Below are 27,707 nucleotides of genomic sequence, written 5' to 3'. Positions count from 1 at the left end.
TGGAGAAGATCCTGTCTCATTTGTTACGCTACCTACCATTCTAAAAGATCAGATGCCCCAGAAATGATTCCCAAATCAGCATCGCCTTTGCCTGTGTTAAGGGTAATGCAGAACTGCTGTCTGTTGCAGTTTGGGTTCTTTCTTTTCCGTGGGATTTAATCTAACAGCCCTGTAAAAATCTCCCGGTCGTGAGTGACAGTGACTTAACAGGAAAGGAATGTAGCTCCTTTACAGCAGAGTTCACTTCCCCTCTACAGGACTGTGAGGTTATGACTAGAGATCTTTAGCTGTTCACTAAATCCCTGCCCTTTTCTCAAGGCAAATGAGGAACTGCACATATTTAACGCTGCCTCTGCTTCAGCCTATAGCCTTCGTACCATCACTTTGAGAACTCAAAACACGCTTGCTTTAGAGTATGTAAAGAGATATCCCAGTCTTTGTGCCTGCTGCTCTGCAGCCCAAGTTCTTTAGTTACCGATAGCAGAGCTTTATTCCTAAATGGAAGATGCTTTCTTCCTGACCATGGAGTTCAGGCAGGCTGTACCAACTTACCTGGGCTGTTGCTAACAGGAGAAAAAAGAGCATGCTATCAATGGGGCCCACTGTTGCTGATCCTAACTTTGGTAAAAAAAAAAAAAAAAGGTATTTTAAAAGTATTTACTGCAGATCAAACTTATTAACATAAAATGTTTCATGCTTCCGAGTTCTGGACTTGTAAAGGATTCTTCCTTCAAGACTAGCAATTGTTTGTGCTTTGCTCCATTAGTTTCTTTTATCTTTGGGTGCGATGTGGTGATCTGACTTTCAACTGACCTATTTGTTGAATAAGGTCTGAAGCTTATTTATTTCACGGAATTTAAATTTGAAAGGACCTCTGGAGGTCACTGGTCCAAGCCCTGCACCTGAGGCAAGAGAATTATTACCAAGATCTCTGTCAAGACCTGCTCTTCCTGAACGATACCATTTCTCCCCTTCAAAATAAAGGCATTTAACAATTTAGAACTATTGTATTGAATGCTGAAAAGCAGTGCTATGACCAACAACAAAAGCTTTGTTGCTTTCATAGTTCGGGTGAAAGCAGGGTCTCTTTGAAAGCCTGAACCGTGCCCTCCTGCTCTTTCTGGATCCAAAACTTAAGCTTTAAACGGCTTGCATGCATTTATCATGTATGTACTTGAACAGAGGAAACAAAACAGCACACAAACTGTTCTCAGTATGCCTGTTTTCTTTCAGCCTCAGAGGTATCCAGCGGAGTCATAACTGAATTAAGCGAGAGTTTGAAGTAGACAGCAAGCAAGACCAAATGCAAACTGCCTTGCTTAAAACAATAAGCTGTAATAGCTAGCCATTCCCTGCTATACACCAGTAGTCCCCATCTCCTTTTTTTAAGGAATATAGTTATAAAAGTACCTTTCATTCCTCTGAATCCAGTCTTCCATAGCTGCAGGAAAGAAGAGTCCACACAGTATTGGGCTGCTTTGCAGGGCAGTGTTGAAATACCAGAAGTGGCTCGGACAAGCATCGGTACCTGAACTAGTACTAACTAGGCATTGACACCAGCTGCGCCTACATCCAACCCCACCATTTACTTCCAGCCTGTTCTTATAGTTGCCTGGCTACAATATCCTGCAGGGGAAGGCAGCGATGAGAAACGAGCACTAAATAGCATCAGCTTCTGCCAGGGTGCTTTATCCCGCTAACGCAGGTGAGGACCCCTGCCACACAGGAACGCTACAGTTGGAGGCTGTTGACACAATTGCTAGTGGAATGTATGTAAGATTGGGAGGTCCTGTGTTGCACCTGAAGGCTATAAAGCTGTGCTTTGTGTACAAAATTTAATTAAAAGGTACACATTCAGAACTCCTCTCCTGTAAAAATATCCGTGACTCTCAAAACATCTTGTCACAGTTGGAATTTCTGGACTACGGGCAGTACAGCACTGCTTACATGAAACACGCTCAGATGCAGCTTAACTGGGATTTTTTTCAGTACCTTCCTGAAAAAGCAAACCAAACTTTGTAGTAAGGGTCTAAAAGTCCTTTCTCCGCCCAGGACCTGCAGCGAAGGCAGTGACACTGCGTCAGGACTGCAATGAACAGAACCACAGAATCACTGAGATTGGAAGGGACCTCTGGAGGTCATCTAGGGAGCACATCCTTACATAAAAATTTCCCTCCCTTTCTTTCACCAGAGAGTTCCCCCATCAAGGGCCAAAACATGCACCGTGAGTATCAAATACAAACAGGTAAAAAAACCCAATGTGTAATAAGAACTGATTTTGGTTTTTTTAACTTCCAAGCGAACTTACTATGCTCCGTAAATTGGTAAACATCGTTTTTACATTGTGGAGACACTACTGCTTGGAAGCAATCTTACTGGGACCTGTGGCAGAGGAAAAGTTCTGCCCCTCTGTAGGTGCCATACCTGTGCACCTTCTCATGGTGCGAGAGCTATTGCTTATCCAGCATGATTCTTCAGTTCCCACAGTATCCGCAAGCCCAGCACCAGAAGCACCCAAGTGTACAGTTTTAAATAACGAGAGGTAGCGAGTCACAGCCAGTAGATGATCAGCTTCACCTGCCAGGCAGAAAGTAATCTATTTCTTTCTCTTTCTCATCATCCATCCCATATTCCTCAGCTTCTTGAAGTGGCTGATATTAAAGTAGACAAAAGTTAATTAAATGAAGAATAAAAAGCAAGTGTTTCTTAGCATTCGCTAGCAGATAACTAGTCTCCTTTTAACAGCAGGAGATCAGATACAGTATTCAGCAGAAACAACTGTCATTCGGGCCATCACTGAGCTTTTCTGTATGTCACTTCCAAGCTGTGACTAATCAAAGGTTTATCAATCTATTCATTATAGCAGCTTATGAGTCACGTACTTACCTGCAGTAATGTCTCACTTCCTATACTGATGTGCACTTCACTGAAATCCCTGGTTGGAGTCATCATCCCACCTCAAACCTCTTCTCAAACAAAAGGTTAAAGGAGCTTTTGATCAAGGAGAATAAAACCGTGTGCCACTGAGTAAAATCTACAATTATTCCACACTCAGAATGAGCTGGAGCCCATGAACGTGTATTATGTCCAGGTACAAGGTTTAAACAAACATCAGAATTGCTCACAAGAAAATGCTGACAGACTGTTACCAGGTTATTTTTTTTTAAAGTGTCTACATGTCCCTCTTCTGACTAGAGCCCTGACAGTCTCTTCGCTACAGTCCTCCATGATATTTTATATTTCACATCCATGTTACAGCTAACATTTCTATAAAGTATGATTTATAACATCCTTTTATCTCATTTCTGTCCAGCCACTGCTCATCTGCTACTTCTTTGCCAAGCTTTAAATTCAGATACAAATTTTTCTGCTTCCTTTGTCTTTTCAGTTGCAAAGGGAAGGTCATTGTTTATTTTTATTTACAAAAAAAAGGACTAGTCCTCATCTGCCCTTTTGAGAGGAGCCAGTGGATAGTTTATGATAGTAACTTGTAAAAACCATTCTCAAAAGAGCATAAGGAAAAGCAAGACACCTACCTCGTAACCATTAATTATCTTGACTACAGAGAATTTCTCTCAATGGTAATTTCCATCAATGAGCTCAGTACAGTTCCTTAACTGGTTGCACTGGCTGGTCAGATATACAGAATAAATCGGGAAACAGTCATCTCCGAGTGCCACCTCTAGAAATGTTTCTGCGTTTACTGATCCAGGGATGCGTGGCCCAGCGTTCCCAGAGAAGCACGAACAAACCCCATGTTAGCTGATACACCAAAAAGCTAAAAAGGACAGCTTGACGACCTTGTTGACTTACTATTTTTAGTCTGACAACGTAGAAATTTACAAGGAGTTCATTTATTAACAACTTTCAGACCATCATAACAAGTATATTAATAAAAATCAGATGTGCTGACACACAAAATACATTATTCATACAAACAGATTGCGTGTCATTTACCAGTGCAGAAGGTACAACAGAGATTTAGAGAACTAATACTTTGTCCTGGGGTGTTGGCAACGTTTACTTTTTTTCTGTGACTGTTTTTGCTATTGCTGGTCTGCCTTCAGACTTCCTGGTGCACTTCACAGTCAAGTCTACAAAGACAGAAAAAAAGGAGTCAAATAGTGTTTAGCGCTAGTCCTGTTACTGCATTTAAATGTCGTAAGAGTAAACTGGGAAAATAATTAAGGTTCTTTTGTGCCTCAAATCCACAATCCTCTTGCAGGGAATAACCCCCCCACACACCACCCTGGTATCTGTGCTTGGCAAAAAATTACTGAAGAGTTCAATAACAGACCCAAACAATGAAAAAAATCAAGTACAACTACCCCTCGCCCTGGCAATTAACTGAAGCAGTGCTCTGTAGCCCGACTGCCTATAGCAGAATGCCCACAAGATTGCATGAGAGTTTGCTAGAATCTGGCACCTCTTCAAGGCAGGTCAAGAAAAATCACCAACATGTGTTACGCTCATGTGAGAAGTAGCTAGGAGGACACTAGACACTAGTAGTAGTGTCCAGCAGGAGTAGGTGCCAGAGTAGCTGTTGCTGCAGAATCTTTCTCCGGCAGCCCCGGCTTGGCCCCCCTGATGCTGGGGGAAAATCAGCCCAGATTCTGAACTTGCTGGGGCAGCTTCTCAGGTTGGAGAATTTGCAATATTTGTTCAGATGTCAGTTAGCGAGCGTTTACTCTCAGGACTTTCCCAAGCCTGGGTGTGGGGGAACACTCCCTTCTGGCACCTCAGCTTTTTTACCCCAGCATAAAACAGAGTAAATAAATACATACACTGGTAGAAAGGAAAGAAGGAAAAAGGGTGGGGGTGGAGAGCGAAGGTCTCGAAGTTCTGATCTTACAGCTCTGGAACTTCACCGGTTCCGGCATGAAATCAAGCAGCCTACCACTCTCCTGACTTTCCTACAACAGGCATGTGAAGGACTATGTGAATCTGATTTATCTCCCACCCCCTTGCCATTTTCTGATCTTTCTCTTCCTTTGCTGGGCACACTGGGGAATGGGAAGAAGGATGAGAACAAATATTTGATCCATCCATTTTGCACCAGCAGAGGGTTTCCTGAGGAGGGAAAGCAATAGAAGGAAAAACAGAATACTGGGTACAGCATGTTGGTTGCTGTGAGACATCAGGAGATGCATGACAGCCTACATCCATTCTTCTTGGGACATAAAGGCAAACGCATTAGCTGGCAGATAAACACGTATCCTATACTCCTGTCTCACCATAGGTTGGAGCTCTGTCCCATCTTCATTGTCCTGGAAAGGTCTCAGGCTTCTGTGTTTTTGCCCTTCTGTTAACTTGTTACTCTGACTCACAAAAGTCTACAAGCAAAAACCAGGGTGAGATCATTTGGGAATGCAAACCATTACATAAATAAAAATACCCTATAAAAGAAGATAATTAGCCTGGAGCTAAGAAACTGTAGCTTGTTCCTAGCTGGATGACACTGAGTGATACCAGGAGGGACGCTGCAGAGGGAGCAAGGGTGACGAATGCAACTGAGAAGGATGAATCAAGAATCCCTGTTACATCTCCTACTACAGGAATGAGGACTCTGGCTGTCTGAAATCCCTCACTCAGCTCTACGCCCACAGCCGCATACTGCCCTGAGGGCCACAGAGCCTCCCTTCCACCCCCAGATGTTTGTAACCCGACTGTAACACAGACATCCCAAGTCAAATGCCTTCATGTGTTGGGAAACTCCAAGTTCTTGGCTACGTGAGCAAACTTACTCTTGCTCATGCAATGAGGAGGAGTTTGGATGTGCTGCCCCCAGTTTTTCCATACAAGGTTATGCAGCCTGCCCTGCCTGGAAGACTGCTTACCCCTGTGGGAAGTCCTCTCCTCACCCAAGGCCCTAGGGCATGGCTGATTACAAGGAATTAAGACCAGAGTTAAAGTGAAACTACCACAAAGTTTGGAAGTGGAGAAAGGAAAGCCTCTGTTCGTTTCATGATGGAGAATTGGCTTAAGAAGTATTTTAGCATTTTGCAAAACAGAGGGAGAAGAACAGAGGTCAAGGCTTCAGAGTTTTCCATTCAGTAACTTATTCCTATTCAGGACACGTGCTTAAGTACTGTTCTGAATTAAGGCCAAAGAATATCCATCTGCTTTCTTCTGTACAAAGGGTTAAGCCTATCTTTAGGCTGCCTTTTTGTTTGTTTTCAACAAAATTCTATGAACATTACAGGGAATCTAACAGCAACATTAAAAAAAAAAACCAAAACAGTTCTTTTGACACTGCCCTGAAGAAATCTATCCAGAAGATTCGTATCATGTGAGCTATTCTGGCTGCTGAGTTTGTTTTTCATGAATCACTAAGATTTTCTTTGTCGCATGGTTTATGAAGGAAAAGACAGAACTTGCAAAAATAGCGTGAAAGGAAAAAACATCTGCATCTTCAAATATTCTCTTAATATGAAAGGGACGGCATATATACATCCAAATGCTTCAGATACAGCTATTAACTAAAGCTTTCCATCACTGTTAGCTACGTAATGATTCCCCATGGAAACGCTTGTAATACAATATCATAATGAGGGTAAAGACACAGAACCATCAGTCCAGAGGCAGAAGAATTTAATCACGAGACAGAAGAGAGTATTCTGGCAAAAGAATCTGTATAGGTATGAAGCAGAGCAACGCGAGTTTGCATGAAGTTTGTTCAGAACTACAGCATCCCTAGGATGTGGATGGATACCTGACCCGCTGCTGGCAGCAAGAAGCTCCGTGTTGCTTACTTTTGCTCATCACTGTACGGTAAGTCGCAACAAATATAAACATCTAATCATAGGGCACCCCATGGATCGGTCTCTGCAGCTAGCTCATTTATTTATTTATATTTTTAAATTACCAACAATATATTGAATATATATCTAATAAGGCCTAAAAAGACAGCCGTTACTTACAGGGTATGATCTAAAAGAAGGCAGCAGATCATAGCTAGCACACAGGAGCCAGGCGGAGCCATTTACTTCAGTTTATAAATTTATAAACTGGTACCCCCAAGCCCATCCTGTTCTAAGGTGTTGGAAAGGAAATAGCATGGGTTGTGGGTTCAAATTACTAGGTCTTGGGGAAAGAAAAAGCCCCCCAAAACTTAGAATGGCTCAAATATCTTTGCTGTTATCACTGAGGTTTACCAGCAGTTCCTGGTCCACGAAGTACGGCTTCTCTGCAGATCCGTCATTTGTTTCCATATCAATAGCAAAGCAAAGGAACATGGCATCTGCTGTCACTTCAAACACAGACAGAAAGCTGTGGGACATCAGGTAGGCAAAAAATCCAACCAGCAAGAGAGGAACTACCCAAGCTTGCAATTCCCGATGGTAGTTAAATGCCATCAATCCTCCAAAAACAGTAAAACATACAACAAACACCTGTAAAGGGCAGCAAGAGAGAAATGCAGCCTCATTAATCATGTAGAAATGTTTCTTAAAAAAAACCAAACCCCCAAAACCCTAAGGCAAATACATTACAGCCAATGTTTTAACAGCACATCTCATCTGGGAGATAGCTATGCAGTTTCTGGCATCACGTAGTTGTCACACTTTGTGTTCAATTCAGTGTGTAAATTCTGTAGGGCAGAGGCAATCTTTTACTATATATTTACCAAAGACTCGTTGCAACAGGAACTGTAAGAGTAGCGCCAAGGACACTACTGTAATACAACTAAATAACTCTCTAAAGACTATGAAAGGGACTAAATTCCTCCAACATTGTCTTCTCTCCCGAACTCATTTTACAGCATTAACAAAACTGAGTTTAACAAAGGTAAACCTTATTTACTTTAGGTATAGGAAAAGAGATTCAAACCCTGATTTTTCACTTCATCCTTACAGAGCAGTACTTTTCTTACTCTTACCTTTCCTAGAAACAGGATAAAATCTCCACAACAGCTAATGGATGCAAGTTTAGCAGAATTCTTCTCCAAAATAAAGACAGCATCCTTTGCTGATGTACAAAAATTTGTCCCGTTTATGGCTGTAGTTGTGTATGCATGCTGAAACGAGAGAAGATAATAATGCAATGAGAGAGGAAAAACTCTGCTAATCTAGATTTTACTTCAGCAAAATACAAAGCCTTAAACTCTATTTGGAAATACTGACTTTATGAATATAAAGAGCTATTTTACATAATATGGCAATTTTATTTTAAGTGACTACAGTAACTAGGCTTCTAAAATTCAGATAGTTTTTTTCTACATAATTTCCACCATTAGCAAATGCTAGAACAGTGAGTAAATAAATTTCTGAACCCACCTTTATCCAATTTATTTTAGAACACCAACATTCTCTACCCTATTTTTGTTAATGAATACAACACAATTACCACAAAACACTTACCTGGAGTCACACTATCCAAACCTACTTGCTTATTTTCTATGAATCTATCTCCAAGACTGCTGGCAAACTATGTAAATGGAACAACCAAGTTATGTAGTTATCAAGTCATTTAAAAGTTGATGATTAAAAAGCTTTTATACCTGGCCCTTTCAAACTATTCATATGCTACTGAAATTCAAGCTTATGACTATAGCCATAAAATAGACCTTTTCATGAAAGATGAAACCAATTGTGAAAATGACTGGAAAAGAACAGCTAAAGGATCATGGACCAGACCAGAGAGTGTTATGTACAAAAAAAAACCCCAGAATTTCAACAGCCCGTAGGGGCCCTCACACTTTTTTGAGGTATTGAGAATTTTACAAGATTCCTCTTTGTGGAAACTTGCCAAGACAGGTGGGGAGGACAGAATATCTACCTTCATGAATTTGATTATTTTAGCACTTGTCGTGCATACCTTGACATATATGTCCCATTTAGGGAACCACTCAACAAGGTTATGAAACTGTGTCCAAAATATCAGCTAGGAAAAACAGCACTCAAGATACCTGAAATGTATGCTGAACTTTACCAGCAAGTTTTATGAGTAGTTTCCCTTTACTCAAAATATTAGAAGGTGGATTATGCCACAAAACATTCGTTACATCTGGTACGGCCAGTAAGAACCACAGTGTGCAAGGAATTACTGTTCTGAAGGAATTTATACACCACAACATGTACTTGGTGCTTAGATTACTTTCTGCTTCACCTGGATGTGAAAAAAAAAAAACAAACCTACTTTGGTGAAAGTGAATTATACTGGCCTACTGCAAAACACTTCCTGTTCAAAAATCTGGTTTTTCTCACTTACAAATCAAAATATAAAATAGCTTCAGATATCCGAAGGCAGAGAAAATTTATTTCTGCAGAGTCCAGTTTTAACCCATAGCAATTTTGGTAACATACTGTAGTGTAGCGAAGCTATATTGACATTATCTTAAAATATTAAAAGAGAAAGACAGACATTAAATGCAGTCAAAGATCCTTTGTCTCTTTATTGTGGATATTATTTATTTTATATATGACAAAGGATTTTTTTTTTCTCTGCTAGTAAGCAAAAAAAGAGTAGAAGTAAACAGTGACATCCTGTAAATATTATACTTTCGTAGTAGCAAATACATCCATAGATGGAAAAAGTATAAATAAAGACCATGGATTTATTGCCTATTCTAAGAAAAATCAAAGACTCCACTGAACTCTACAGAAACACGTAGAGTGTCTGCATAAAAGCCTATTTAAACAAGCAAGTTAACTTCATTCCTAAATAGGAAAAAACGCTTTCTGTGCTAACTTTCACTTACACTGACGCTGTTCCTTTCCCCGGGGAGTGCTGTAACAGGACCAGCAGAGCGGTGTACCCTTTGGCTCGGTCAGGCATTGACTGCCATACCTCTGCCTTCTCGGTTGCCTACGCCTCTGACAGAGAAGCATCCTTGTCCCACCTGCCTCACTCAACCTGACCAGTTTGCAAGCAGCCTGCTGCCATCCCACGTGAGGAAACCCGACGGTCTGCAAGCTCGCCCGCAGCGGCAGCGCCCAGGACGCGGCGGCGGGAGAGCTGGCGGTTTGGTAAGGCCAGCGCCAGTGGGCTACCACCTCCCCAGGACGCAGGCGCAGGGCAGATGGCCTCAAGTCAAGCTCCCTCTCTCTTCCATCTGTAGCTGTCACTGCATATTTCAAACACGGATAGACCTATCTTCATAACATGCTGCGAGTTCAGTTTGTTTCATCATTCCCATTAACAGGCGGGAAATTGAGACACAAAGTGCGAAAGGGCCTTCTAAGTTTGTTTCTGTCCCTTAAGAACTAAATTCACAGAGCAGATCCTGATCTGGTGAGGTCAGTACAAATTTTGCCAATAAATTAAACAGAGATTCTGTATTCATTATAAATAGCAAAAAATGTGCTGTTTTAAAAATTAAAAAGAATGTTGAAAATGCACGTGCACTTGTACAAACATTGTTTCCAAACTTAAAATAAATAACCATTTGTTTGCACTCTTGAATTAGCCTCTTCGGTATCCGAGGAATGTGCAACGAAAAGAATTTCTGATATTTATTAACTAGAACAGTTATCTTGGAAAGACTGAAAATAATGCTGGAGACTGAATACTACCTGCATACGAACTTGTCATGCTATAAGCCAGTTGATAAAAAATGGCATTTATAACAATTACAACTTCAACAAATCATGTAAGTATCAACTAGTCATAACATCCAAGCACGAAAGGCAGCCAGGTAATGATCCAACATTATAGAAGGAATAAGAGAGACACAGAAATGAATGAACTGCTGAAGGCTACAAAACTAGCCACTGACATAGGTGAAGCAAGAATGTTACTAGTACGAGCTGAAGACTTAGCCAAGTGATCTTTACCTTTCAGAAAAAAAATACATTTCTGAGGGAAAAAAAAAAAAAAATATATATATTTGGAGGGCTTCTTGTTCAGCCTAGACTGTGGCTCCATACGCTTTCCTCGCAATTCTCAAGTTTCCCATACAGGCCTCATACCCTGATCCCATCCAGCCCCATAGAAATCTACACGTTCTCCCTAACAAAATACCCGTCTAACATTTAAGCAAATGTATGTTTCCATGAAACTCAGAGTTGCACAGAAATGAGCTCAAATGATTTTACCCACCAAAGAACACCTAACACACGCAAGCTATTACCAAAATTTGCAAATCATTTTGGACTTCGGACTAAGAAGCTTAGATATCCCATTAATTTCCCAGTTACAGGGTATGTGCAACAACCCAATCCCTTTCAAAGAAAAGACAGTTGCGAAGGCTAAGATGGTAGACCATGGTCAGTTAAGAACCTGCTGTCATTTAGAAACAGGTTATTTAAATGTGTTTTTCTACAGAATGTATTTTCTTTTCCCATGCACAAAAGCTTTAGTGGACTTGAAAATGTTTGAGAGAAGGGCAGCAGGAATGATCCAAAAGGTATGGAATGTCTTCTGTCTGGGGAACAACTGAGTACGCCAGGCTCTTCTGTCTGGAAAAGAGATGACTGAAGGAGGATGCGGTAAGAGGGCTACAAAATCATGAGAAATGCAGAGAGGGTAGGTAGGGTTAGATGGCTCACCCTTTTTTCCAGAACAAAGACCAGGCAGGGGGAGGACCATACAAAGTAGTAGGAGCCAAATTTGAAAACAGATGGTATTTCTTCTCACTGTAAGTCTGTAAGCTGTGAACTGCTGGACAAAGGATGCTTTAGCTGCTAAAAGTTCATGTGAGCTCAAGGGAGACTGGGAAAGTTCAGGGAAAAGGAATCCACTGAGAGTTATTAAACACAGAAAACATACTCAGCTCAAGAAGTCCCTAGGCTGAAAACAGATTCAGAAACAGCATGGGGACAGGGAAATATACACTCGTTCTACCTTAGCGTTCACTCACAGCCACTGTTGGAGATGGGATACTGAGAGAGGTGGAGACGCAGTCTGGCCCAATATAGCTATTATGTGGTTTATCTTTGCTTAATGAACTGATGTTTTACAACGGTAGTCTCTGCTATGGTGACAAGCAAGTAATAATGGCATCAACAGCATACCATTGATAGAAAGCGTGGGAGATAGTGGGTCAGGAACAGTCTTTCTCCTTGCACCAGCAAGTTGGTACCGTATCGCCACCTTTGTGAAGAACACAAGCCTCCTCTGGCTTGGAGCCTGGGAACTAGACACCAGTTTCTCAGTGTCAGGATGAATAAATAAGGAATGTGAATGTTTACATATTTCCAAATACCACAGTATGCAAAAAAAACTATTTAAAGAATACATCCTTCTGTGCCTCATAACACAGAATGTCAAGGGTCTTGGAAAAATTGACCTGCTAGTTTCATGAGAAAGGCACTGTGGCTCAGATCCAGGCCCTAAGTTCCCCAATTGTTGAAAATAATTGCTACTTTGTGTAACAGCTGAATTCAGTCCTCCATTCTAGGACTTGCTTTAATAAAATGAGCTTGGGGAAGAGAGGATTGGCATAGCAACAGAATCTTCTTAAAAAAGAAGCAGGAGACATGCTGGTCTCGCATCCCACTTCAGCTTTTTCTGCTCTGCTGCTATTTTCAGCCTGATCTGATCTTGTTGCTGCCAGCTCTCTTGGGGGGCTGCCCTGGTTAGCTACACCCACTGCAACGCTGTGCAGCTCAGGCTGGACTTTTAAGTGTCTTAGCTTGCAAGTGTCAGAGCTGCCAGCGGAATCCCCTCAGAAAACAAAATCCAGTGGTAGCAAGAGGCAATGACATTTCCGTGGCTGCTGTACAGCAGTTAGTGACCCGGTGAGAAAGCTGTATCATGTCTCTCAGATAGCGGTGGGAAATTAGAGGGAGGTGGGCCTGTGAGGCCCCCACTGAAAAGATGAGGACATGTAAGACTGGAAGGGACTTTCAGCCACTCCAGTCCCTGGCTATTTCAGATTAGCACATTATACAATTTCTTAAGTGGAAAGCTCCCTCTTTAAACTACTTAGGGCTTTTCCCTCTCCCAGCTCTTTCAATTGGAGCTCTTCCAGACAGTTGTCCCTCTGGTCCTTACGAACTCTCATCCAACTTCCAGACAACATTTACTCATGAACAGTTTACATCTACTCATTCTTCTGCTGATCTTGTCTCGGCTCTTATCCCTCCCTGCTGTTTCTCTTCTTGATACACTCATAGACGGCTAACGGCCTTGCTCTTACCCTTCATTTGTCAAAGTAGGCACACCAGGATATTCTGGTCCCCCCCTGTGAGATAAGCCTGATCCCCTACCCAGCAACTTGTACAATGGCATTTATCCTCCGCTTTCTGGTGCAAGTATTTCATCTCATACCTTCTGGGACTGAACCTGCCCTTTCTGGAGCCTTGTTAACTAAAGGGTATTGTCCTGGGGTTGACAAACACACAGAGAATATTCTCCTCCCCCACTTCCAACCAATAAGCACACAGCCAATACAGAAACGCTTATTTTTGATTCTTAGGCTAATTACCATCTGTAAGAAATCCTTCAATAGCCTCCCGAATTTTCCCAAGCAGTCCAAGAAGCACAACTTTCCTTTATTTCCATTCCACCTTATATTTGCAGTCTGGACTTACTGGAGAAAATCTTGTCCTTCAACTTTCCTTGCTTCCTACTCTGTCTGTCATCTACTTCCTCCATGGCTGTCATCCAGGGGGTAGGACCAACACAACTTTCTCCTCAGAGGGCAGCTGGGTGTCCTTTCCTGCAGCATCGCCCTGCTACACCTGGGCTCCATTTCAATTACAGGGGTTGGACCACAAGGATTCAGATTTAAGTGCCCACTGCATCATGATTACATCATTACTGGAGTTGCTTACGGTGGCTTCTGCAGTTAGTGCGACAATGTTCTCATTTGGGATTTCTGAAATAAAATCAAACTGAACATTTCCAGAGAGTTGTTCATAAATTGTTCTGCTTAAAAGCACTGAATTATTGGTCACTTGCTTCATTGCCTTTTCTTCTCTTTCTCTTTTTTTTTTTTTTTTTTATGGGATAGGGGAGAGGAGAAAGGTATCAAAGCAAGAATTAGTCAGCCTCATTCATCTTGATGCCCTACATGGTTCACCCTACAGAGCAAGTAAAGACCTAAGGAATTTTATTTCCTGTTATCGCATACATAAAGCCTCTAGAGGGAAAACAAACATATTTAAAATACGATTTCACTGAAGATGAACATTTTAGCCAACTGTATTTTCAAGATGATTGAAAATTTAGCTTAACATCTAGAAGCAATTTTGCCAGTAACATTAAAACACAGTATTGTTTTGGGGAGGAAAAAGAAGTACTTGATGGGGTGAGGCACAATGCGTTTGGCAGTGCAGGGGAGAACTGTACTTACATTAGCATGCATGAATTTTGGTTTTATCTAGGTCACTTCTCCACAAGGCATTTAACTGTAAACTCCTGATAGGCTTCCATCCAACGTTTAAGAGACAACTAACTGCCATGGATACACGACCATTAGACGGACTTGCTTCTGTTTTTTTACACTAGAGAGCTGCTGGCTTTCAGTATCAGTGAAGAGTCTCAGTACCAGCAAACGCAGGTTAACACACTGCCGACTTCGGTAATGGCCACCACGGGGCCCGGAAGGCTACACTGCAAGTAACTGTGCTGATGAAAACAGAGAAACCACATACTGCTCAGCAGCTCCTTCAGAAATCCATGTGCTGCACTTTGGAGCCGTTGCTTGCCAACTGGCTGCAGATGAACCCAAAGCAGACACAGAAAAGTAAAAAACTATCCTGAACTAGATACATTGTGTAAAAAAAAAAAGCCACTGCAACAAGGCTGTAAAGGAAAAAAAAAGCGAGTGCTTTGATGTATCAAAAGTTAAGACTGCCACTACAATTTAAGAAAGCAGGAGACAGACAGACCTTGTAGCTCCCAAACCACATTAAAAAAACAGTATATTCTTTTTACGGAAGAGAAGTTTCAATCTCCCAGATTTTACTTGAGCTGATTGGATATGTTTATCTGGAACATACTGAAACCATCAGAGCCAGAAGATGAAAAATCTGTGGTAATTCTGACAAGTGTTGGCAAACAGAACTGTCAAGTAAGGATAATGACTTTATATTCACAAAGCACTTTTCATCCAGATAGAACCCAGAGTGCTTTACAATTGTTACTAATGGATTATACACACACATGAATCACTTTGCCCATGACTGAAATGGAACAGCTTAAGGAGTGAACTGTTTAACAGCACATAGCAACACTACACCACAGTCTAGCACAGGATCCAGTTGCAAATCCAAGAGAAATTTAGGAAGGCAGAATGTAATTATCCACATTGCAATCTGTACAGGATGCTGGGTTTACATTATCCCTCCTCCAACAACCGCCACTGGAAATATGACAACTGTCAGCGTCTAGCGCAGCACCCTGTCACGATGGGAAGATGGCAGGGTACCTTTTGGGCCCTGTTTCAGTTAAGTTCCAGGAGAGCTGAATAAAACTGCAGAGAACGAGTCACTTCAGGGGTGCATGCAACTATCAAAGTCAGTGTTAAATCCCACCTGAACGATGGGACCTCAGCCCCAAAAGTACTCTCTGATAACATAACAGAGCACTTGGTTGATACTGCATGGGAAGAAAGAAGCTCATACCCTATCACCCATGTTACTTCCTCCAGCACCTGCTTCTCATCTGCAAGTCCCCAGAGGGAAAACAAGGGGCTCAGTTTAATTCTGATTAAACTTGTGAATGAAGGAGCAGAAAGAATTTACATCATCTAAGCAATATAACAACAGGTTGAAGAAAATAGTACAGAAGTGATGGGGAAGGCTTTTTTTTTTTTTTTTTTTAGAGTTTCAGGTAATTATAGGCTTATTACTATAGTGAAAGTAATACTAGAATACAAGGCAAAAATACAGTAAGGAAATGAGCTTTGGACCAACCTTTGTAACAGCTGTTCCACATTTTAGTAATTTCAACTCACACAAAAATCAAAATCTGAACTAAAAAATGCTTTCAAAATGTTAGAAACATAGGTACAAGCAATTTTGCACCCCTCCCAAGTCCTACTCACAAGTCCACGTTCAACATCTATGTGAAATTTCAAGGCTGTACTCAGCAGCTTTCACTGATCTCAGTAAGAGCTCTTAAGAGTTCAGTACTTCTGTTAATCAAGGCATACGTTAAGATGCTTAAAACTGCAGATTTTTTTTACATTTCACCACAGATTTTACAAAATTGAAGATATAGGCTTCAATACATTCTTTACAGGAAAGAAAGAAAAAAATAGATACATTAATTACTCTATGAAACGCAATAATCTGAGACCAGTGTTACCCCTTCATACAGCTGAAATTTCCATTAAAATCTTACAGCGTGTTCTTGCTTTTCTTCTCTTCTAACCCTCGTCCAAATCGCCCTGGATTTGGAGCATGTGGCCCACCATCATCTTTGCCAAAAAGATGTTCATACAAACAATTATCTAACAGCAAACACAGTACTACGATCATTAGGTTAAAAACCACAACTCATGTAAAAACAGAAATTTGCCTACAATACATTAGGAAACGGGAAATCTTTTAAGGGAACAAGAGCTACAATACAGCCTTCTGAAACAAAAGGAAGAACATCACAGTAATTAATTCTTCTTTTAACAAACACATAGCATACAACAGCTGGAGAAAGTAAACACTAGGATGCTGGATATCTCTTTGAAAGGCAGGAAGCCAAGGGGAAAGGGTGACTACAAATAGAAAGCCTGGAGTCAGAACGAGCTCTGAGATTCCTCACCAAGTCAGTGACCAGAAGATCTACCTAAAAAAATGTAAGTCTGGAAAATTCATTGTCTAGAACCAGAGATTTCACTGCACAAGTATTTAATCTAGGCTGAACTAAAGCGAAAAACTTTCTCTACGTAGTTGTCCAAGATTAAGCTTAATTTATGCACCTACTTTAGAGGAGAAGTCAGACCCTTTATCAGAATTGTCTTGTTTACTTCACTACCGCCCTCAGCAACGAGAACAAAGAACGCAACAGTCAGAGAGTTAGGAATCAGCATGAACATCTGATTCCCTTTCGCATTTAGAATACCACAGTCACCAGAGATAATAAAAGGGGACTGACAAAGGGAAAAATTAACTATTTACAATGATGTATATAGAGCTGGAAAATATTTGGAGAAAAGGATCAGGACGGAAAAAGTAGGAGTCAAGTATCTGAAAAACTGCTGTATGTCAGAAATCATCCATTTCCAATAAAAACACTTTTGAAACAAAACTGCTAACAAAACAAAGATGTCTTTCAAAGAAAGAGAATATTATATCATCTGGCTTTTTCACCGTGGATCATATTCCCAGATATACTGATAATGGAAATCAGCCAGGAGCTCAAGTTTCTTTATTCAGGATTTTCAGGTGGAAAATACTGTATCTAGTTTAATGACACATCTCCAGGTGGGTTTCTTACTTCTTCATTGCTTCCTTCCACCTGGACCCTCTGTACTTCAGTAGTCTGTCTGGCACAACTCAACCAAATGTTAAGTCTTCTTACCTTCAGAAATAGCAAGTGGCCCTCTGAAAGGGCTAGCTCAAGCTGTATTAACAAGTTTTCTAAAATCTTGCACCTTGCATGTTTGTCAATTCCCTGTTTCTTTGCAACAAGTTCCATCTGCGCTTGAAGATTTTTTTGTTTGTTTAGTATAGGTGGCTAGCAGGGAACTTTGGCTTGCATGCCCTGCATGTTGCTTTAGTCGTGCTAAATGGAGCTAGCATACACACGTGGTTTCTAGACTAGGTATGCAGATGGTTGAATGACAGAGAGATGGTAAGAGTGTACCTGGTTAAAGTATCTTAAGCAACTTTCCTGGCACCAAAACCAGCAGAAACAGCACTTGAACAGGCACCTTGCACATGCACCCTCCTGCAATAAAATGAAATGTTTGGTTACTGGACACAGAATTAGACTCAAACAAAACTGCCATTTTAGAAAAACTTGCTTTACAGGTGACTGACTCTTCTAATAAAGCATTCACTTTAGGCAGCAGATATTTCCTTTCGGATTATAGGAACTGTTTTTAATTCAGACCCTTCAGTATTAATGACTGATGAGCTGAGTATTTTTTTTTTCTTCCTGTGGATGGAAGATTCTTCTCTGGGAAAAGAAAATAAGTGCTGCAAGCAGCTTTGTGAGCTAACAGCTGCTTGGAGAACAAAAGAGGCAGGCAAGTCAGTAACCCTTACAGTACTTTGCAGTGATCAGGGAGTACACTGACAGATTTTTAACTTTTTTGTTTCTCAAAAAACCTTCACAGTTCTGAAATGACTGGTACCCTAATGAATAAAAATAAAAGAATGGGCGGAAGGACTTATATGCATGTGTGTGTACTGACTCAGAGCATACATTTATTTTTCAGGACAGGAGGAAAAAGCATGTATTAGAACAGACCATGCATAGACCATTGATCTATATTAGTTTCATAACAAAAACAGAGCAGAAAAGCCCAGTGTTTGTTCCACCCCTCCCACCCCATCACATCACGAGCTCAGAACTGTTCATCATAAAGATTTTACCAAGCAAGACAAGCAAAAGACATCTTGGTAGCCATAGTAGCCTTCCAAATTTAACTGGCTGTTTTTCTCAGCAAAAGGACATTCAGTTCAGTGATACTTGAGTCTTTTTAACCTTCTTTTTCCAGAGGTCAGAATGTTTTTGTTTTGTTTTGGAAAGCAGAGATCTTCCAGTCACTATATAAAAACCTCAGGTCCCCACAACTACCATTGTTCGTGCAGAAACCACGAACCTCCCAACTTTTTTCCACGGAAGTTATTGGAAATATTCCAGGAATAATTCCTTTAAAACAGGGACTGTACATGCAAACTCCTGACAGAAGAGAAGTAGTTTAATCTTGCCGTGTATTGCTGGAAAGATGATTTTACTAAAACGGTATTAATCTCAGTAAGTACTGTTTATTAAAAACCTAGAGCAAGAGACTTTAACTGCAATCTCCTCTCTGATTCTCCTCGAAGACTGCTGTGTAGAAAACATCTGTGAATTTACCTGCAAGCTTGCAGGCCCCTGACTTTTCCTCCTGTTCACAGAAAACAGCAGCATTTTCTGCAAGGGTGCCAAAGTCTGGGTAAGCTCTACGAGAATGCAGCATCACTTCTCCATCCTTCAGTGCCACTTCTCTGGCTTCTGTGGAAAGAGCCTCAATGGAAAGGGGCCATAGCCTGTCCTTTCTCCCATGGGAAGGAGCAAGGTTACTTTGTGGGGGGATCCTTCTGTGGACTGGGGACACGAGCTGGCCTGAGCCCTCTATAGCCTCTTTAGGAGCAGTTACAGCTACGGGCCATGTCACATCCTCAGCTGAATGCCTGGCAACTGGACCAAAAGGAGCCTGTAGTACACTGCTATAGACATAAATAATCTTTCTTTGCTAGTTAAATCTTCTACAGCTATTCAGATTACAAAACCGCATACCCAACAAGTCCACTTATTCTGCTTCCTCTAGGGACAGAAAATACTCTGTCTTCTTTTTAGCACAATTCATTCCACCTATCATCTTTAAACAAAGTTCTTAGTTTTATAACCAAGTTTTATAACCAAGGCTTTCATCTGAAAGTGACATAAACCCACACACTCACACATCTTTCGCGTATCTTATTGCAAGTGGCTTTTATTTAAACATTCACAAACTATACCACACGCACATGCCTCATAGATACCAGGGATACTCAATGTAAATACCCTGTCATAACTATACATAACATGCTCCAAGGCCAAGGTAAACTCTAGAGGAAAAGACCTATATTTAAAAACTTTGGCTGAATCTTCCTCTAAAATCAGAGCTGTGCAGTCATGACAGCCCTCTCTCCTTGCCAAAGTGGCAGAACTAACCACAATGGTATGTTTCCAGCAGAAGATAAGAGATGTGGAGATGGATAAAAGATAGAAAGAAGGCAAGGAACAATCAAAACAGCCCAGCTATATTTTTTTATATATCTTAAAAGATGTGGTTTGGATCCTACACAAATCTCTGCAATAGTTCTTATTTCATACATTCTTTCTATAAACTCATATTACAAGGCAGATGAAATCTTTTCTATAAGATATTTTATACGCAACAATAATGTTCCTACTTACCTTTGCTTTTTTAAAATTTATGATGCAAAAATTTTAAATGGAGAATTTTTTTCCTTTATCCTTCATAAAAACCTTTCTATATAAACACTAAATAAAGATGGCTTTTAATGTTGGTGTTTTCTGGTTTTAAAAATATCTGAGTTGAGAGAAAAAAAGGAAGCACATGGGAAAAGCTTTCTTATTGAAGAAAATGGGATAAAATATAAAATCCACATCATATCACCCATTTTTAAGCAAGAAGTATATTCTTCACATTTTCTTTCATCAATCTCACCTTTTAACTACTATTTTTATAGTGTTACAGAAGTATATACCTACCTTTTGTTTTAGGATATTATAAAGGTACAAGAGAACAATCCTTGGTATTCTCAGTATTGTGATTAAAAACGAGCCTTTTACAGCAGTTCCTAGATGATAGCAAAAAAGAACTGATATGGAAGACAGCACTGGGTGAGGTGGTGGGCTATGTTTATTTCTAGAAAGAAAAACAAACAATTTAAAAATGTTTTAGAAACTTATTCAAGAAGATACACATTGTATCTTTTCAGGATTTGGAAATTTAAAGAATTAAGCTGGTATCTCCTTTCTCACTTGAACAACTCCAGTTTTCCTACTGACTTCATCTGAATGTTCACCTTAGTCCAAAGGAAAGCAGCCAAGTTTATAACTTTTATTGGATTAGTTTAATTCTTAAGCAATGACTGTTTTGATGTATTCAGTAATGGAAAAATATCTAGAAAAATCCTACCACGGAAAATACCAGAAGTAAGTGAACAACAGCTGAGAATACTTCCTTGAACACCTCTCTCCAGTTTCTGTCACTTCTCTTATTCTCCGCAATCTTTTATTTGACTGTTGTTTCTGCAAGATTTTAGTCTGAAGTAACGAATCCGCTATTTCTGCTTTAGTGGTAAAATTAAAACTAGAAAAAGTATCACAAGCTGTCGTGTAAAATTGAGATCCACTATCTACTTTTATTGTTGCAATTTGGTCAAATTTTGCTTTAAATTTTGTCCAGATAATTAATACTTTTTTTTTTTTTCTTCACTGAACAGGATTTGTTTTAAAATGGAATACACAAAAAAGGAATATCATACTGTATGTTTAGACTTATAATTTGGCCTAAAACCCTTGTAATTCTACTGCACACTAACCTGTATTGTTTTGGAGAAATAATGGTTTCCCAAAATTGAAAAGTAAAGGCAAAAAATTGGCCTAAATACAAGTTTTATTTTCTTGGTTCCTTTATAAAGGTCAGTTTAATGTCAATCATTTACAGCGAGTAGCATGACACAGCTCACAAGAATTTATATGAAAACCAGGAAATGAACTTAAAGCCACTCCCTCACCCCTCTTCAAATGCTGTAAAACAAAAAATAATCAATTAGATTAACACTACAAATGCCTTAAAAAAACGTTTCAGAGGATTAAAAAAACCCACTGATCAATAGTCATAAATAGCCCTTCTATAAAGCAACTCTTAAACAATTGGCCCAACCCTGAAAAATTTACTTAGGCAACAGAACCAGCAGCAGTTTGACTAAGTAGTTAAGATCAGACCTTAGATCACAAATAAGATGTCCTGTTTTCATGAGTGATTCCCTCAAAACCTCTGTTACCTTGAAAAAGTAATAGTTTGCACATGAAACTGAAAAATAAAAAGGCAGTGATAAGAGAGTGACTGGTTGGGGCTAAAAAGCTCTAGAAATATATTTTTATTAAATCCTCACTTCAGCAAGGATTTAAATCATCCACTCTACATCAAGATAGGTATCACAGTTCTGCAAGAATCTTGAAGGTATCATTGCAGTTCATTCAAAACACTAAATACTTTGCAGCTGAGAAGTTGTATTTAAATATGTGAATATACCACATTATTTTAAATAGGAAATTCCAGCAAAGCAGTTGCTGCATTTATTATTTTTGGTCTTACAACTAGGGGAACAGCTCGGGGGATAGTGGAATTTTATACTGAATAAGGCAGGGTTGTCTTTTTTTTAAGTCACCAGGTTTCTGTGTTAGAAACACATACATTGCAGTACAGATGAGTTATGTTATCCATATAGTACCATCGTTTCCTTTTCCCTCATACACTACCTTACATATGACAGTCTCAGTCAGATCTCAGAATATAAAAAATTAGGTTTCTGCAAGTTAAATGTTAACCAAGGGTAAGAAATACAGAAAGGACAAAGTTTACTCTTGTGTTAATAATTTACTTGCTACTGAAGAGAAAATGAAGAAGGGTTTTGATATTAACAGAACTGATTAGTGAGCAGGAATGTCAAAATTTGAAGTTCAGTTTAGATAAATTTCTACACATTTGGATGCTTTTCCACACCTTCTTTTCCCAGCAAAGGAATTCTCACAAGAACAGGGTCTAACAAAGTTTCTTGCTTTGCTTCCAAACAGATTAGAAAAAGAACAGATTTTCCTCGTAATTCTGGCTCAGGGCAGGAAACATAGGAAAACAGCTAGCTAAACACAGCAACAGGCGATGCTTCTGACTCTGAACAAGCTCAAGATTGGCTCAATCATCCACCTACACCCAGATACCCTTCAGGATGAAGTTTCACCCAGCTTTGTACATTCTGTGGCTGCAATCCTGAAATGACTTTAGCACAAGCATGCAGTCAGCCATATGCATAAGGTTTTGTAGGCAGTTCATGTTGTGCAGTGAATTCTGTGCATGTAGACTCCACGGCATGCACGCAAGCTATCAGGGGAAAAACAGGAATCTGCCCGGCAGAACTGGTTACAAGACTGAGTAGGGCCACGGCTTCCTTTTCCTCTTTGGCATTCCTATTTTATGTTACCACAGGATTGTCTGATTTACATAGAACACTACTATTCCAAAGTCCCGTGAACCTGTAGTCAATACCACATCATCTTTTACTAATTTTCTTTCTTCAGTGCTGCCAATTGTCTTTATTTTCTTGCGAGCTCTGTGACACTCGATATCTTTCTTAACACTGAGTTCCTTGAATCAAATGACCACACATGCATCTCAGCTTTCATTTTAAAACCACTTTTTTTGTGTGAAGAAAAAAATGTGATCTTGACACACCCAGAACATGTAGACATTTGAATGGGGGAAAAAAAGCATTTCTTTAAAAGCCTGTCCTTTTCAGAGCTCTGCTTGCAGTTTTCTTCAATCCTGCCTCATCTGTTTCAAAAACTGCCTAAAAAGAGATTTAGTGTAAAATACTTCAGAACTGTTAAGGAACGAATCATATACATAAATATGAATCTCAGTTTTTAAACAAATACAGTAAGTGACAAGATTTGTAATAAAAGAGACATTACCAGACTAACAGAGAAGACACAGACTGTACTTCCAACCACCCTTCTACCTGCTCTCAAAACCACAAGGGACAGGTATGACTACATACATGCTGACGGCTCTTTTACATGGGTTAGGTCAAGTATGTACGCAGGGCAACGGATGCTCACGAATACTGCAGATGTATTTGAAAAGGGAAGACGAATCCTTTAAAAATTTGATCCTACTTCATCTCTCAATGACTTTAGTGCAAATCCATAAACCTGGATTTTTGACTTATTGGGAGATGTATGTATTTCACCTCTCACTGAATCTATCAGAAGTTGTGGTGCTGAACACCTTACAGTCAGGCGGAAAACCCCAATCCTGCAAATGCTTATATACTCCCTTAATTTCAACCCTCTGCAGTGACACATATGCGTTGGAGTTACGGAGTAAGCTCAAACACGGACAGGACAGTGCTGCCTGTGGCACGGGTCAAGTTACCATACCACCTTCCTTTACTCCCAGAGAGGGGAAAAGCTTCATCTCACTGAAAGGGTAAATACGCACATAACACCTAAGCACACTAAGATGAAAATAAACCCTCCTGTAAAACAGCAATAGTAACAAAGAAGGTTTTTTAAAAGACTGAGCCCTTTTCACAAGTCATAAAAAGTAATCATTAAGCAAAAAAGTTCTATTTATTTTATTAAATTAATTAAATCTTTCATGTATTCATGTTTCATTTGAAATAAAAGAAGGCAAAATCCATTTTCAGTGGTGGTACTACAGGTCAAACATACATCACCCGTAAAGGTAATACAGCTAAAATGAGCCCCTGCCCTCCCCATTTGCAACTCCACTGTGGCCGCTGGCCATGCAGCACATTGCTGCATGTGCTGTGGAGGGAGATTTCCGCAGGGAAAGGCCGTGCCATTTCCTCGGAGCACTTACAAGCCAAGAAGAAAGCTTCTCTGTGAGGTATCATAAACAAACTCTTGTGACATGCCTTTATGATGCTGCCCCAGGGAATACATTAAAAACACACAGCAGACAAGCTCAGAATTGCTGGAAGAGCTTGAGATAACCCTTGCCCTTGATGGTGCGACTGCTCTTGCAGCTAACCATCCTCTCCCCATTCCTGCACTGCTCTGCATCTCTGCAGATCTGTGCCGACAGCCTAAAGGCCAGGAAGAGGGATCACCACCGCAGAAAAATTGCATTTCCCCGTCCAAGCACAACTCTCTCAACACAGTACATGTCACCTGGCAAGCAAGAGGAGGGCTCGACAGTGGATGTACAAAATGATTTCAATACAATCGGGTGCAGGAACCTTTTGTACTCTGTGGCCAGTTCCTGCGGCAGTAAAAAATAGCTGGAAAGCGGAAGACCCTAACAGAGCAGTAAACATCGTCACAGCAGTTTCTACAGGTGCTTCCCTGCTCTGTGTGAAGAAGATATGGACAGTGTCTTTGCCTTGGGGATTTAGATGGCATATCGTACCACAATGCACTGCAGCACACAACCCAGTAAGTCAGTGCAACTGCTTTTCTCTCCAGTGCTTTCTCAAGCAAGCCAATTTAAATGAACCCTTAGTGTCCCATGCTAAGGCTGAATCAACTGCTAAACGTTGAAGTACATAAACTTCTTTAGAAGAGCAACCCATTACCCATAGAACCACAGTCATACTAGTTACTTGTGTTTAGAGCTTCAACAGGAAAAAGGAGATGACATAAGAAATGCGAACTCCTTCCTTTTCAGGTCCTATCATGGCATGTAAAACAGTAGCGTGAGACTGTGTCACCCTACAGATCTCAACCTTTTAAAAAGCATCATTTTAGGTTTTGTCTGCTCTTTTACTAGCACCAGTTCAGTGGCACAGCTGTTGGCCGCGTAGAGAATCCTAGGAGAGACAGTCCCCTGACACATGTGTTAAACACTGGCCTGCCTTGGCTTTTTGGATGGGATGACAAAACATCGCTTCAAATAATGGTGGGCACTGGCTGTTACCAGGTCTTCCAGCTTTGCTGGAGCAGAGCTGCTGCCAGCTGCAGCGGGAAATTCTTAGTGTCACTCCTGTGCTGCTGTCTCTGTTGGGTGGAGGGGAACAGACCATTTGGAAACCTTTCAGCAGGAGGCCTTTCTATCAGCAACTGAAACATCCAGGAATATGTTCTAGAGGCCATCGACTGAAACCTCCTACCTAGGTCCTGGAGAAGCCCAAAGCCTCCCTTCCCAGCCGCCTGAACCCGACGGTCCCAGGAGGCTGCGACCAGTGCTCCAGGGTGCGCAGTCCCTCTCCTGCCAGGCTCCCCAACTCACTCTCAGGTCGCCTTTCTCGAGGGCTAGTTTTCCAACAAATTGAGATTATCACCATATTCCTCTAATACAAAATGAAGAAATCCCTTAAAATGCCAGAGTCTTTCACAGATCAGAAAATCTCATCACCGGGTGCACAGGAACAGAGCAATGGGGGTGAGAGAGCTCATAAAATACTTCTGAGGAAAAATGTTCTCAGGATACTACTCTCTTCATTGTCAAAAAACTCAACAATGTATTGAGAGATTTAAATCATCCCCCACAATGACAGGATAACACCGCTCCAGTGCATGAAACCATTTTAATTTCATTTTACAATATTGCCAGTCTAAAAAACAGTATGAGTCATGAAAAATAAGAGATTTTTCCTCATTTCCTCCACATTTACATTTCAGGGTAGTATAAAATTCAAGGAAGTTTGTTTACATATCTCTAAATTCTTAACAGTGCTGTTAAAGCATTTACAGCTAACTGAAAATATCTGCACAGAATGAAAAAAAGAGTAGCAGACTAGGCATTTATGCAGTCAGAACAAATGGAAACCCAGAGCAGGGATGAACACTTAGGAAGAGGTGAAACTGCCTATGAATACATGAAATTATAAAGGAGCTATATATTACATCTCCATTTGGAGCTAATGCAGTCTCCTGGAGGAGGGTGAAATGCAGTCTGTGCCTTCCCAATGGCAATTTCACCAGAGTCAACTGAGCTCTGTTGGCTTGTATCAAGGCTCAATTTGGCCCAGGAACTCCAGCGGTAGGGGTGACTCACATTAATATTGTACACATAGTAAAATCTTACTCAAGATCTTGCAACGAGCAACATTATTTTATATTAAATTGGATTCCAACATATTGACATAAATTGCAGTCTATCTGAGACTATTTTGCCTAGAAAAAGACTGAAAGTAAATGCTGGAAAATCCCCAAAACTGTATGGGGGCAATTCTGCACTCACCTGTTGAAGTAACAAGTAACCACTGCCCCAGCAATCGTCATCTGCTGGCAGGCAAGAATGAATTCACTAGTCCAGATAAGGCCAACAAAATGATACCATGCCATGTAGCAAACTCCAGACAGAGCTCTGTATTCTACTTGTCCTGCTGAAGTAGTCTGTGCAGTACCTGGAGTTGGGATTACAGCACTGTATTATTATAACACACCAGACAAGAAAAAAAAAGTACATAAAAGTGCTTCTGTACCCTTTTTCTTAATTTTCTTCAGTAAAACCATAAAAAAATAAATTTAGGCACTATTTAATTCTATCCATTCCAACAAAGTCAGAGAGCCAAAATTTTGTAATTCAAATAGAATTTTGAAAAACAAAATCTCACAAAAAGCAAAAGCTTGGGTTTAAATTGGGATTGAGACACAGCTGCAAATGAAGTCAAGAGGACAGCTACAAATTAGTAAAGATTTCTAAGAAAACATTACTGAAGATTTGAGTAATCAAATGCTTCGGAAGTAAATGAAATCTTAATTTTCTTCGTTCAAATTTGAAGTAAACTCACAGTCAGTTATGAAATGCTTTAGATTTTTTCTATAAGAAGCAAAAGACTGCAGAAAAATATTAAGGATGCATAATGAACCATTGCAACAAAACACAATTATTATTTTAATTACTATTACTAATTAGAACCATGGCAACTAGTTTTCTGTTCTCTATACTTCGCAATCTTTGTGCAAAATACAGGCACATAAAGGCAGCCCCTCCAAAAAAAAAAAAAAAAAAAAAGCAGACATCTGTATGGTAGTATATGCTCCAATGTTACTACTGTATTCAAGAACATTGACAAATTCACTTATTCAAGCTAAAAAAAAATGCCTCCATTTCTGTTAATAACAAAGAATTTATTCCATATTCAATAGATGGCTTTTCACAAAATGTGGGGGTAACTCAGATAACTCAGTAATCAGACCTCTCTCTATGCAATTCTATTTATGCCACTTGACTCTGAAGTCTAGTCAGGGGATAATGACATCGGGACATCTGATCTTAGTGAAAGGTGTCTAGGTCTATAACCTGGTATTTTTTTTAGTTTACCAAGCCTTAATTCTATTAACCTTAAAGATAAACAGGTTCACAGAATAACACGATCTCTGGAGGTGAGCAGTTTCTTATTCTA

At 40.2% G+C, this 27,707-nt stretch overlaps 1 protein-coding gene across 1 annotated transcript in view; it reads right to left on the bottom strand.

Moving 5' to 3' along the window:
* Positions 1–3,960: 3,960 nt before the first annotated feature.
* Positions 3,961–27,707, bottom strand: part of SLC44A3 (solute carrier family 44 member 3) — a gene marked incomplete at its 5' end in the record, with an annotated part of 42,113 nt that continues 18,366 nt past the window's right edge. Inside the window, 7 exons of the mRNA XM_082312165.1 lie at positions 3,961–4,094; positions 5,235–5,333; positions 7,155–7,391; positions 7,877–8,014; positions 17,692–17,775; positions 20,317–20,473; positions 26,540–26,705. Of these exons, the coding sequence (XP_082168291.1) occupies positions 4,089–4,094; positions 5,235–5,333; positions 7,155–7,391; positions 7,877–8,014; positions 17,692–17,775; positions 20,317–20,473; positions 26,540–26,705 (887 nt within the window). The 3' untranslated portion in view covers positions 3,961–4,088. The remainder of the gene's footprint in view (positions 4,095–5,234; positions 5,334–7,154; positions 7,392–7,876; positions 8,015–17,691; positions 17,776–20,316; positions 20,474–26,539; positions 26,706–27,707) is intronic.

Source organism: Platalea leucorodia (genome assembly GCF_965183815.1).
Source record: "Platalea leucorodia genome assembly, chromosome: 5".
In the NCBI taxonomy this organism is placed as follows: Eukaryota; Metazoa; Chordata; class Aves; order Pelecaniformes; family Threskiornithidae; genus Platalea; species Platalea leucorodia.
The sequence above is the reverse complement of the archived record's forward strand: the minus strand, read 5'-3'. Positions and strand labels throughout refer to the sequence as shown.